Genomic DNA, 13,512 nt, shown 5'->3' with positions numbered 1-13,512 from the left:
CAGATCCCATCATGGAGGTGATCACACCATCATACGACTATCAATCCACTGAGAATCATGGCCCAGCCAAGTTGACACACAACCACACCCATGACACCCCCTTACTCAGAAATGTTAACTTGATTCTCTAAATATCTCTTATGGCTCTTTTTACATTTAAACTTATAGTTACTTATTCACGTTTCTCCTGAATTTGATTGTAAAGTCTTTAAAAGCAGTGGCTGTGTTTTTTTCAGTCTTATAACCTTTATGGAACTCAGTAGGTGCTCAATAAAATGCCCATCAAATAAGTGAGTCAATGAACACCTTGCACTATTTTGTTTTGGATTAGTCATTTCTCCTTAGCAAGGCAAGGGAAAAGGGCAAGACAGGATGAAATTTGCATGGCACAGGTGTGGTAACCAGTTGCTGTCAAGTTGACTCCAAGTCATGGTGACATCATGTGTGTCAGAGTAGAGCTTTGCTCCATATGGATTTCAATGGCTGATTTTTTGGAAGCAGGTTGCAAAGACTTTCTTCTCAGGTGCCTCTGGATAGACTTGAACCTCCAATCTTTTGGTTAGCAGTTAAGCGTGTTAACCATTTGAACTACCTAGGGACTCAGGAAGGGTGTTAGTTAGGACTAAAACTGATTTTGGTCTAGGCCAAAAAATTACCCAGAATATCGTCAATAATAAAAAGACGAACAACCCAATAAAAAAAATGGGTTAAGATTTGAACAAGCATTTCATAAAAAGTATACAAGTAGCCAGTAGACATATGAAAAAATCTTCAACATCATGAATCGACAGGAATACAAATTAAAACCATTAAGAGATACCACTTTACATCTACCAGAATAACTAAAATCCAAAAGATTGAGAATACAAGGTGTTGCCTAGTGTGAATCTCTCCTATCTTGCTGATGGGAAAAGAAAATGAAACAACCATTTCGGAAAATAGTTTGGCAGCTATAAACTTAAACACATGCCTAGCCTAGGACCCAGGCTCCTATATATTTACCCAAGAAAAATAAAAAGAGTGTGGTTGTCTATGGAAGGGTGGAGCAGCATGACAGAACTTTCTGGGATGACGGAAATGTTCTAAGCTTTGATTGGGGTGGTGTAACATAGTTTTGTCAAACTTTATCAAACTGAATCCTTAAAATATGTGCATATTATTGTTTATAGATTATACCTCAAGAAAAAATTATTTTGCCTAGGAGCAACCTAAAAAATCATGTATTCAACATGTCTGTGGACTCCAGGCATGCTAAAAAGAATCCTGTAGTAATTTTTCAACCACGTAAAAGTGCGGTCTTGTGAGAATCATTAAGAGTCAATAAGGAAAACATAAAAGGCTTACTTTCTCTAAACCAAAATGGCAGTGCCACCACCCTTGGATTTTCAAATGATTAATTTGATTAGCTAATAGCAACAAAAGTTTATTTTTGAACTTTGTTTTTGTTGATACCTGTAAGGAAAACTCAAGGATATTATCATAGAGATTTCTTAGGAGATATAATATTAAGTGAGACTATCAAAGTAATTTTCAGTGGTACACTAAAGCTTATAAAAATGGGTTACATAATTTAGACATTAGAGAACTCCTGCTGTTGTGAAAGGCATTGCATTTCAGTCTGTTTTTTCCTTTGGGATTATAAACACCAAGGGCTTCTTTCAAAATGTGATTAAAAGAAAACAAGGTAATCAAAAACAGAAAGTATAAATATAGAAAATGAGATCGCATACCTTGATTAAAAAAAATCGCTAAGTAAAAAATGTTATTAAATTACAAATGCTTTTTCTTTTTTTTAATAGCAAAGATTAGAGAATCGATTTTCTTACTCTAGATGTTGCATTTGTTTTAAATTAGATTCTGTTTTGAGAAATGACCTTGAAAAAAAGGTAGTAAACTAAGTGGGCGAGTTGCATTGTTTTTGTTAACTGTTAGAGATGATTGCGCTCTTTTGCAAAAACCTTTATGAGGTAGAAGTACAAATACAGCTCTCTGCACTTTAAATGGACTTTAAGATTTTCTAAGTTTGGCTTTTACACCAAATGCCCATTACTGCTATTTGATATTCAGTTACAATTCATGAAATATTTATCAAATACTTGCTATCTTCTCTTTTAAGGTGTGGGGATTAAAAAAAGTGGAAGACACAGTCCATATTCTCAAGGATCTTAAAATCTAGTTGTGGGGAGAAGATATGTGGGAAGTAAAGCAATGAAGAATCTGAGGGCAGCTCAGGATGAGAATTAAAGAGATGTCACAAGGCTAGGCATGACTAGTTAACAAATGCATGTTAAATCAACAGCTGTGCTTGGAATTTCAGGAATGAGGCTGGACTCCTCTCTTCATTTCCTCCTTTCCTTCCACTGGCCTCCCAGGTGCTGACGTCTCTATTTTCCTCACTTACTTTCTTTTTAAATTAAATTAAATTAAATTAAATTAAATTTTTTATTAGAATAATACATGGACTTATTTCAAAATGTAAAGTACACTGGAAGATTTATAATACAAACAGCAGGCCTCTGTCTAACCCCTCCCCACAGCCTGGTTTCTGATGGCCCAAAGTCTATTTCAACTTCTGGAATTGCTTTGCGTAATTGTACATATTTCTTGATTTGTCAGTTTTAGATTTCACCCATTGACTCTCTACTACGGAAGGTGAGGCCCTAGCTCTCTTCTGTCACTCCACATATGCATACATTTCCCCTCCAGACACCCTTTTACCCTCTCGAAATAGTTTTAGGACACACACATTTGTTAAATCTACATTCAGGATTTTGGTTATTACAACTCTGCTGTTCACTGCTAGGCCAAACAGTGTGTTGTGATTTCACTTTTTTCTTGTATAAGCTTTTTTGTTTCTTCGTGAGATGTCTGTCTCTCTTTTTTATTGGCATAATTTGATTTGAATGTATCTCTCGCTAAGTCTTCCTACCTACACCAGAAGTTCTGTAAAACACATCTCAAACCCGTTTTTCACAAGGTCAAGCCCGTCAGATAATCTATCAATGGTATTTTCTTCCTAGAAGACCTTCCTCTTGGAGCCTTCCATCCTGCTCTGATCTAATTGGCCCCTGACTCATGGCGACCCCATGCACAATTGAATGAAACACCAACCAATTCTGCACCATCCCCATGATCAGTTGCGCTATTGTGATCCAGAGGGTTTTCACTGGCTGAATTTTGGAATCAGATTGCCAGGTCTTTCTTCCTCATGCAGCTTTAGTCTGGAAGCTCTGCTGAAACCTGTTCAGCATCACAGCCACACACAAGCCTCTACTGACGGAGGGGTAGTGGCTGCACGTGAAGTGTCTTATTTTTCCATGAGAGAGCCTCTATGAATGTCCATGCAGAGGTGGCTGCCTGATAAGACATCAGGATGACATGTTTGAGCCTAGGGTCTTCTGAGTCTCAAAGAACATGGACTTTCTTCCAAGGAGTAGCCTGTACAGCTGGGCAGGAAAGCATCAGAAGGAGCCCTTATCTAAGACAGCAACATCCCCTGCCATGAACACCAGCTGCTCCTTTTAATCTTCCTCGCCCTTCCAAAATAAATAAATAAATAACAGACAAATATTCTCTTCATGTCTTACTCACAGCAAGGTCGGTCCACTGTATACTCCTCCAAATGCATCCTTGTCAATAACCGTCAGGTGTTTATTCTTGTTCAGGTAACTACAGGAAGAAAGAGAGAAAGACAAGGAGGGAGGAGAAAAAGGGGGAGACACAGAGTCAGACAGAAAGAGAGAGACACCGAGAGAGAGAAAGACAAGGAACGAGCTGAGGTTAAGCAATCCCACCAAATTAATACAAACACCAAAATAAAATGTAACCCGGCCTCACTAGCTCTTAACTGGTTTTAAGAATTTGTAAAATGCCTTATTTCTCTTGGCTTCAGCATTCAAACTGTCTGGATTTCAATTGTACAAGGTGTACATACATAAATTATGGTAGAGGCTTTTGAAAATGAGCATGTTTATGATCTAGTTTTCATAAAATTTGCCTAGTTCCCTATTCACCAGGTCCATAGGGATGGTATTTTTCAGTCCTTATCAGCATCAAATGACTTAAATTTTGTTTCTCACTGTCAAACAATATTCCCATTTATTCTTGAAGACCAGGCTTGAATCAGGAATAGAATAAAGGTGGTCACGATGGTGAGTGGTGATGGGGACTGTGAGAGGTTCAGATGTTTTCTCTTGGGGTGGGGTTGGCAGATTTAACAAATGAAAGTACAAGATGCTCAGTTATATTTGAATTTCAGATAAACAATGAATGATATTTTAGTGTAAGTATACCTTGTACATACTTATGAGACATTCCTATACTCAAATTTATATTATAGTTCAGAATTTTTATATTAAAAACTGTTTTGTTGTTCATCTGAAATTAAAATTTGATTTGGTGTCCTGTGTTTTATTTGGCAAACTTATTTTGCAGGGATGTAGGTAGATGAGATTATAGACTATACCGTTCATAAAAGGGGTCTGATGGGCCCATGGATCTTTCTATTTTGAAGATACTGGGCATTTGGGGGCAAATATTTTGGAAGCAATTTAAGTCACACAGTGATTTTAAGATATAAAATTTCCTCCAAATGGATAAAAGCTTCCAAGGATTTTGAAACTTCTTTGTTTTTTCACTCCTAGCTTCTTTAGAGAACAAAATTATCTAAAAAGAAACAAAGTACACAAATATCACTGTTATAAATGATCACAGTTTATACGTGTTATGGATTGAATTGTGTTCCCCCCGCAAAAAAAAAAAATGTGTCAACTTGGTTAGTCCATGATTTCCAGTATTGTGTGATTGTTCACCATTTTGTGATCTGATGTGATTTTCCTATGTATTGTAAATCCTACCTATACGATGTTAACAAGGTGGGATTAGCTGAAGTTATGTTAATAAGGCAGTACTCAATCTACAAGATTAGGTTGTGTCTTGAATCAGTCTCTTTTGAGATATAAAAGAGAGAAGCGAGCAGAGAGACAGGGAGACCTCATACTACCAAGAAACAAGACCCAGGAGAATAGCGCATCTTTTGGACCCGGGGTCCCTGCACTGAGAAGCTACTCAACCAGGCGAAGATTGATGACAAGGACCTCCCCTGAGGGTCAACAGAGGGAAAACCTTCCCCTGGATATGGTGCCCTGAGTTCAGACTTCTAGCCTACTAGACTGTGAGAGAATAAACTTCTGTTTGTTACAGCCATCCACTTGTGGTATTTCTGTTACAGCAGCATAGATAACAAAGACAACAAGTTTTGCTGTTGTTAGTTGCCAGTTGAATGGATTCCAAATCATAGTGACCCCATGTGTGCAGAGTAGAACTGCTCCATAGGGTTTTCAAGGTTGCAATCTTTCAGAAGCAGATTGCTAGGCCTGTCTTCTGAGGCACCACTGTGTGAGTTTGAACTGCCAATATTTTGGTTAGTAGTCTGGCACTTAACCATTTGTACCACCCAGAAACTCCTTACACATGTTTAGCCTGCTCAACTTAAGGGTTAATGAGTGGCCACCAGTTGATGAAAATGAATACAGTGGAGGTCCTTAAACCCGTTGCCCTTGAGTCAATTCCAATTCATATCAACCCTATAGGACAGAGTAGAACTGTCCCATACGGTTTCCAAGGAGTGCCTGGTGGATTCAAACAGCTGATCTTTTGGTTAGCAGCCGTAGCTCTTAACTACTACGCCACCAGAGTTTCCTAAAACAAAACCTGTGGCCGTCGAGTTGATTCCGACTCATAACAACACTATAGGACAGAGTAGAACTGCCCCACAGGGTTTCTAAGGCTCTGTAATCTTTATGAAAGCAGACTGCCACATAATTCTCCCTTGGCGAGGCTGGTGGGTTGGAACTACCAGCCTTTCAGTTAGCAGCCAAGTGCTGTAAACACTGTGCTACCACAGCTCCTATGGAGACCCTTAGGTATATGGATAATGATTCCATTATTCTAGTTATGGTATTTGCTCTTCATGATGGAAACATTCTTAAGGATGACTGTTAACAAGAGCGTGGTATGAAGACCTATGGCCAGAAGTATTCCTTTTCCAGAGCCCTCACAGAGAAACTCCCCCTAGTTAATTGGCTAGCCCCTCTCTTTTCCTGAATCAGAGTTGGGGAGAGGGAGTGAGGATTTGCTGTGGCTGACCAAAGGGGAGGCAGCCTCTGTTGCCTATAGAAGGCAAAGGTGGGCACAGCGCTTCTGTGGAGGTCCCTTCCTCAGCCTCCTGGTCCAGCTGCTCCGCTCCTCTCAAGTCCTCTGTAGAGGATGGAACTTAGAATAAGAGAGGGTATCCTCAGAGCCAAGATGGATTTTGATTGGTGTAGTTGAGGGAAGAAGAGTTTTACCAGCCACTGATGCTGGAGAAGTCTGCCTCTTCTGGGCAGGACGAGGGATTCATCAAATGACACGTAAGTAATGGGGCTCATAAACTGATCTACCTTTTGCTAGTCTTTCAATTTTTTCTCAAATAGAAGTTGAAAACTCCTGAATCTAAAGTGGCTTCCGCTGGTTTTCATCACTTAACACACTATTTCCTTCATGCTGCTTATCACAATCTGTAATTACTTTATTTGTTTACTTGTTTATTGTTTGGCTCCCAGCTAGAAGAAGAGCTCTATGTCTTATTCATTGCCGTAATTTCAGTGCCTGAATTCAGTGCCTCCACAACTATTTGTTGAATGAGTGAATAAATAAATCAATACACCTTTCCTCCAAGATAGAGAGGAGCAAATGTCAAGCTCTATGTTGACAAGTGTGATTGCTTTAAAGAAAAAATAATGAAGAAAGAAAAGATAGAAGACTTAGCATATGATGTAGTGGCATTTGGCCATTTGGCCTTCTTGGCAGTGACGAGGCAGCTGGCTTACAAATGCCACAAGGGTATGGCCCAGACACGATCTGTTTAGGTAGTGGCTGGCCGTCCGGCTTTCAGGGCATTGGTAAGTCTGACATGGAGAAGGTCTAGTAAGCTTATCTATGTATAAAGACGCAAGTCACTGGGTGGTGCAAACGGTTAATGTGCTCAGCTGCTAACAGAAACTTTGGAGATTGGAGTTCACCCAGAGGCACCTCAGAAGAAAGGCCTGGTGATCTATTTCCAAAAAAATCAGCCATTGAAAGCCTTGTGAGCTAGCAAGGAAATTCTGGAAGTTGAAAGTGGTAGACTCTGGGCCATCAGAAACCAGACTGTGGGCAGGGGCTAGACAGAGGCCTGCTGTTTGTGTTATAAAGCTTCCAGTGTATTTTGCATGCATGCGGTTACCATGAGTTGGAATTGACTGGATGGCAAATGGTTTTTCTAAGGTGCTAATGTAGCCAATCCATTTCTCCCCAGTGGGTCACTGGCATGTAAGGTTCTCCATCACAGACCCTACTCGATTACTGTTTGACTCTCTTTCAACCCACTCTGTCCACGGAATTCTTTATCCAATGACAGCTTCAGCGGGTAAAAGCCACCTTTGAGAAAACAACAACTGGAGAGAAGATTTGAACAGAATGATTTTGTAAAAAGATAGCTAAGCTAAGCTCCAGCATAACGGCTGCCCTGGCTTGCATCTCTTTTTGTATTCTTTGGATTGTGCAGCTTGCAGATCACATCCTGTTCCCAGACTGTTGAAAATCAAGCAAGAGCCGTGAGCTCATCTCAGTTTTTCTTCTTCGTCTCTGACTGCTGCAAGTGAAAAATCGGCTAGGTCTAATCATTAGAAATTATTGTAAAGCTAAATAATTGCTTGTCCAATTCTGCAGTGTTTTCATCTGATATTTAATATGCCCCTGAGGATAATGAGGCTAGTTGATAAGCATTGCGGTTTACCAGAAACGCTGCCGGAGACCTCAAGCTGGGAAAGCCAGCCAGGGTCCAGGAGGAGAGGAGGAGGATGCAGAGAGGTACAGCCAGCTCGAACAGAGATGAACTGCGTCCTTGGGGAGGCGCAGTTTCTAAAACCAATATGGATGTTGGGGACTTTACCTCTTAGAGATAATTTTAAAAAACCAAACCCACTGCTGTTGAGTTGATTCTGACTCATAGTGACCCTATAGGGTTTCCAAGGCTGTAAATCTTTATGGAAGCAGACTGCCACAACTTTCTCCCATGGAGCGGCTGGTGGGTTCCAACTGCTGACCCTTCTGTTAGCAGCCAACTGCTTTAACCAGTGTGTCACCAGGGCTCCTTAGAGATAATTAGGTGCTTAAAATTAAACTGCCACTCTGCTTTTAGCAGTTTTGAAGGCTGCCTTGTTTAGCTTTTTAACTTTGGGTTTAGATTGCTACTCCTAACTATCTAAATCTAAAAAGGTGGGATGAGCACTGTGCAATGAATTATTTAATATGGTTCTTCTAGCCATAGTTTTTGTGACTCAAACACAATGACTGCATTGGACTATGCAAATAAAGTGTATGGAACAGGTGATGGCTGGGGTTATGTGTCAATTCGCCTAGGCCACAATTCCCAGTATCGTATGGTTGTCTTTTGTAATCTGATGTAATTATCCTCCATTTTGTGATGTGTTGTGAATCCTAGCCTCTATGTCCATGATTGTTAACGAGGCTGGATTAGGGATGTATCTTGAGTCACCACCTTACTAAAGGGTGTGACTCAAGTCACCACCTTCTCAAGTAGGGGAAGTCTCCTTTAGGGTGTAGTCTGCATCAAATGTGTGTGAATGCTCTGGGAAAGTTCTCTCTCTCACACTGGATCCCGCATCCAGTTCATGATCATCTGACTGGATGGGTTCAAACCAGCACCCTTTTGGTTAGTAGCCAAGTGAACTGTTTGTACCACACAGGGCTCCAGAAGCCTTATTATCCAGGAAGAAAGTGCTTCCATCAGCCCCATTTATCACAGCAATTCTGGGAATGTCAATCTACCTAAATTTATTCCTTGACCATGACTTTGTTCTAATTCCTCTGCAATTCCCATGTCGTAAATCAGTTTGGCTAAATCACAAGTCATGATAAGCCCTATGATAAGCCTACTCCAGATGATGATTATTTTATAAAAACCAGTTGTGGCCAAGTCAATTCCAACTCATAATGACCCCAGGTGTATCAGAGTAGAACTGTGCTCCATAGGGTTTTCGGTGGCTAGTTTTTGGGAAATACATTGCCAGGCTTTTCTTCCAAGGTGCTTCTGGGTGGACTTGAGCTGCCATCCTTTCAGTTAGCAGCTGAGTTTGTTAACCATTTGCACCATCCAGGGAGTAGATTATTTTACAGAGGGTGATAATTTATCTCTTGCAAGGACAAGTTAAACATAATTGCACTTAGAGTAGAAAGGCTTGGAATCAGAAATGAAAGAAAGACCTTCTTGTAGGTCAGGATTCCTAAATAAAAATACTGGGAAGAGCTATGAGACAAGAACAGGCATCATCTAAAAAAATAAGATAGACACTCCTACATTTGTGTGTGTTCAACAGCTTTTCTGGGGCATACGCCTCTTTGAGAACCTGTTGGAAGCAGGTCTTTTTAGAAGTCTTTCTAGAAAAAAATGTCAGATTTTTCATGGTGGATGGGAGGGGTTAAGGAGCTCTGCCTTGATTTTAAGTGCTATATATCTCATAGTAAGCCTTGGTGGTGCAGTGGTTAAGAGCTTGGCTGCTAACTGAAAGGTTGGTGGTTTGAACCCATGAGACACTCTGTAGGAGAAAAGATGTTACAGTCTGCTTCCATAAAGATTTACAGTCTTGGAAACCCTGTGGGGCAGTTCTACTCTGTCCTATAGGGTCATTATGAGTCAAAATCAACTTGACAGCAACAGGCTTGGCTTGGCGTTTTGGTATATCTCGTAATTAAGGGAGAACAGTGCAGTCAAAAATATAAAGGTGGTCATAAGTGAGCTGTGAAAGAATATCCAATCAGCAAACTCTGTAGTATATGTGTACAATATTACAGCTCACATCCTTTCCCACTGGACTCACTCTTGGAACATAGCAGCCATTCCATAAAGACTTGCTGGTTGAATAGACGAAAGCCCAGTTACTAGTAACGTCTAGAGATTCTGACTTATAGCAGCTCTAGAGGACAGAGTAGAATTGCCCTATAGCATGTCCAAGGAGGGACTGGTGGATTTGAATCGCCAACCTTTTGATTAGCAGCTGAGCTTTTAACCACTGTGCCACCAGGACTCCAATTTCAGCATTGTTTTTGCTGTTATTAGGTGCAAACAACTCCACAGTTCCTTTACGGGAAATTTAGGTTGACATCCGTTTATGTCGTGAGACTCATGTGGGAACCTTCTGTGGGAAGCTGTATTTCCTTCCCATAGTTTTGGCTATTCACAAAATTAAAGGGGAGCCCTGCCTAGCTCTCACGTTAGCCTAAGGGAAGCTAGCTTGCTGTAGGGAAATACTTTTGGTAGGAGAAATCAGGATGCCTGTTTGTAAACAGTCACAGGTGAGACGATGCTCAAGGTTTCAATAGGCAGAGGTAAAAATCCACCTTGGAGCATATCCTACAAACTGTTCAAACACTTATCCCATGAGAAATAATGGCCCGCTTAATCCTATAATCTTCTCTATCGTCATTCTTTTCTGGTGCTCCAAGCTGTGGTGTTCTACTTCTGATGAACTAATGTGTGATGCTAATTAGCACATTAATTGTGTTGACTTCTCTATTCATGATGATTAGCATCATGGTAGGTTCTTAGCATATTAAAATGCTATTTTTTTTTTCCTGCCCAAATGTTCACTGTCAAATAGTAGCTAGTTACAAGAGTTTGACAATAGAAACCACAGTACAGAGAATCAGATATCCTACGAGAAGAAACACATCCCCATGCCAGATTGTGTGGAAAGAGGACTGAAAAGAAGTTCCAAAGAATGAACGTGTGACCGAACTTGTGACTGAGTACAGTTCAACTTCTGTTGAGCAAGAGATGCTTGTATTATTATTAATTTCACATCTGAGTGATGACAGGGTGCCTGGTTCCATATGAAATGACAGCTGTGCTTTTACACATCTGCCATAATTTTCACCACTGTCTAATTACTCAAATGCTGCTGAGGCATCAGCGTTTGTTCTCAATGTGGAATTCATCCAATTTGGCTGCAATTGTATTCTCCAGCAATGCTAAAAAAATGAGTGTAAATGAGGTCAAATCAGCTAATTTCAGCAAATTGGCATGAGGCTGATGATGGGGGAATAATTGTTCTTTCGGATGACACATTGTTTAAACGTTATATTAAATTAGAACCTAAAGATATCTGAACATACTTGTGGAGAATTTACCAAATTGTTAAAATGCCATGTGCACTCCTTTGACCGCTATTAGGATAATGATAAAAGATTGATATGCTTATTTTGGTCTATATTTACAGAAACAGCAGCCTTAGGTTAAAAAACATAAAATGAATACTATTTCATGATTACTATCAAATCTTAACCTCTGTTTTCTTCATCTAGAGCTCAATCCTTGTCCTCCTCCAGCGCCATAACTCCTTACTGTGATCATCATCTTGATTTTACTTTGGACTTACATAATAGCTTTTACTGAAGGCTTAAATCTAGGAAAAATTAGGTTTCCATTCACTACGAACCAGAATCTTAAGGTAGATTGATGAATAGATGGAGCATTGTTTTATTAACAAGAACAGAGTTTCAACTTTGGATTCAAAATATTGATTAAAAAAAACAATTTTTGTTTTCTATTGTGATTGATCTGAACTTTCTAACCGTGAAATATTCTTCTCCAAATACTTTTTTTCTTTACCTCATGCTTACCCTTTAACATTTACCAGGAATTGGGAGCAATAGACTACATATTCATCACACAATTGTCCTCACTGAATATCTTCATCTAAGACCAGAGTTCAGCAAGCTATGGCTCTTGGGCCAACTCTTGCTTGCTATCTGTCTTTGTAAAGAAAATTTTATTGGAACAGTCACACATTTGTTTATATGTTGGCTACGGCTACCTTTGTATTAGGATTGCAGAGTTGAGTACTTGTGACTGAGACCATATGGTCGGGAAAGCCTAAAATATTCACTATCTGGCCCTTTATAGAAAAAGTTTGCTGACCTCTGATGTAGACTTTTAAAAATCAGGACGCAAATGATTCTTAACTAAGCAATATTGCTGACATTTGTTAAACTCTTCCAAATAACTTTAATATTTAACATAAAAATGTCAGGAAAGTATGGTGGACATGGCACACTGATTTCTTTCCTGTGTTTGAAAGAATGGTTACAGTGACTAGAACAGACTGTTGATCAGGACACCAGTTCACGAGCCCTGGTGGTGCAGTAGTTTAAAGTGCTCGCCTGCTAACCGAAAGGTTGGTGATTCAAAACCACCAGCGGCTCTGTGGGAGAAAGGTGTGTCAGTCTGTTTCCATAAAGATTTCAGCCTTGGAAACCCTATGGGGCAGTTTTACTCTGTACTTTAGGGTCACTGTGAGTTGGAACCAACTCGACAGCAGTGGGTTTGGTTTTCTTGGTTTGGGTTTCTAACAGAATAACTTCCTGCCTTCAGCCAAGCCTCTCACAGAGCCCATGATACGGTCTGAGGTAAAAGGTGAGGGGGAAAATCAGGAGAGCCTCCCCACATAATCTCGTCATAGTTTTAATTTCAGATGACCACCAGGTAATCTGAATCCTTTACTAGTTCTTAGAATCTCCACAGGCTGACTCTGGAATAATAATAATAAAAAAAACCAGTTGCCCTTGAGTCAATTCCAACTCATGGCAATCCCATGTGTGTCAGAGTAGAACTGTGTTCCATAGAGTTTCCAGTGGTTGATCTTTTGAAAACGGATTGCCAGGACTTTTTTCTGAGGTACATCTGGATGGACTTAAACCTCTAACCTTTAGGTTAGCAGTTGAGTATGTTGACTAACTGTTTGTACCACCCAGGGACGCTACTCTAGAAAAACCTATGTTAAATTTATCTGCTTCCAACAAGATGGAATATCAAAAGATTCTTCTTGACTAGTGTTTCTCAAAATACGTTCTATGAAATGTCCACCCAAAGAGATGCTCCTGGAACCAATGGCTCCCCGGGAAGCTCTGTATATTATATCCCCCTCTTGGATACTACTAAATCAGGCTGATCTATGAAAAGTCCTGAGAAGTCCTTCAGTAAACACATCTGGATACTTTGTTTTATGTTTTAAGATGATGAACCTCTTTTTAAAAGTAACTTCCATTAACTCTTTCATTACTGTTGGATTAATGGTGTATCAGCCACTTTTTATGTCTCTTGGAACTCAGACATAAGGCATTCTTCTGGTTCTAATGCATTTAGCATCAAGGTGGGTCTCTTGAAATGTGTGAAGCTCAGCAGACAGGAGTTGGAGCCTAATAGTTGTGTAGGTTGAACATTCTATTAGGTGATGCTTCCTGGATGTGTTAGTTTTGTAAATGTTTGCCTTTTTTCCCTTTATTTCTGTGAGATAAGACTTGCAAACATAATTATGGCTTTCCTGTGTGATAGTTAGGGAGCCCTGATGGGTTTGTTTTGGTTTTTCTACGTCATATTTGAAAAACCAGAGGTTCCCCATATAACCTAGTGGA

The 13,512-nt window shown here is 39.9% G+C and overlaps 1 protein-coding gene across 4 annotated transcripts in view; it reads right to left on the bottom strand.

Moving 5' to 3' along the window:
- Positions 1–13,512, bottom strand: part of TSHR (thyroid stimulating hormone receptor) — a 177,574-nt gene that overhangs the window by 28,587 nt on the left and 135,475 nt on the right. For 2 of the 4 annotated variants that reach the window (XM_049899778.1, XM_049899780.1), the window contains one exon: positions 3,592–3,669. The exons of 1 other annotated variant lie outside the window; for it this stretch is intronic. In XM_049899778.1, the coding sequence (XP_049755735.1) occupies positions 3,592–3,669 (78 nt within the window). Of the gene's footprint in view, positions 1–2,540; positions 3,439–3,591; positions 3,670–13,512 lie in introns of those variants that run through there. One more of the 4 variants, XM_049899781.1, reaches the window with a different exon arrangement.

The sequence above is a fragment of the Elephas maximus genome, chromosome 10 (genome assembly GCF_024166365.1).
Source record: "Elephas maximus indicus isolate mEleMax1 chromosome 10, mEleMax1 primary haplotype, whole genome shotgun sequence".
Lineage (NCBI taxonomy): Eukaryota > Metazoa > Chordata > Mammalia > Proboscidea > Elephantidae > Elephas > Elephas maximus.
The sequence above is the reverse complement of the archived record's forward strand: the minus strand, read 5'-3'. Positions and strand labels throughout refer to the sequence as shown.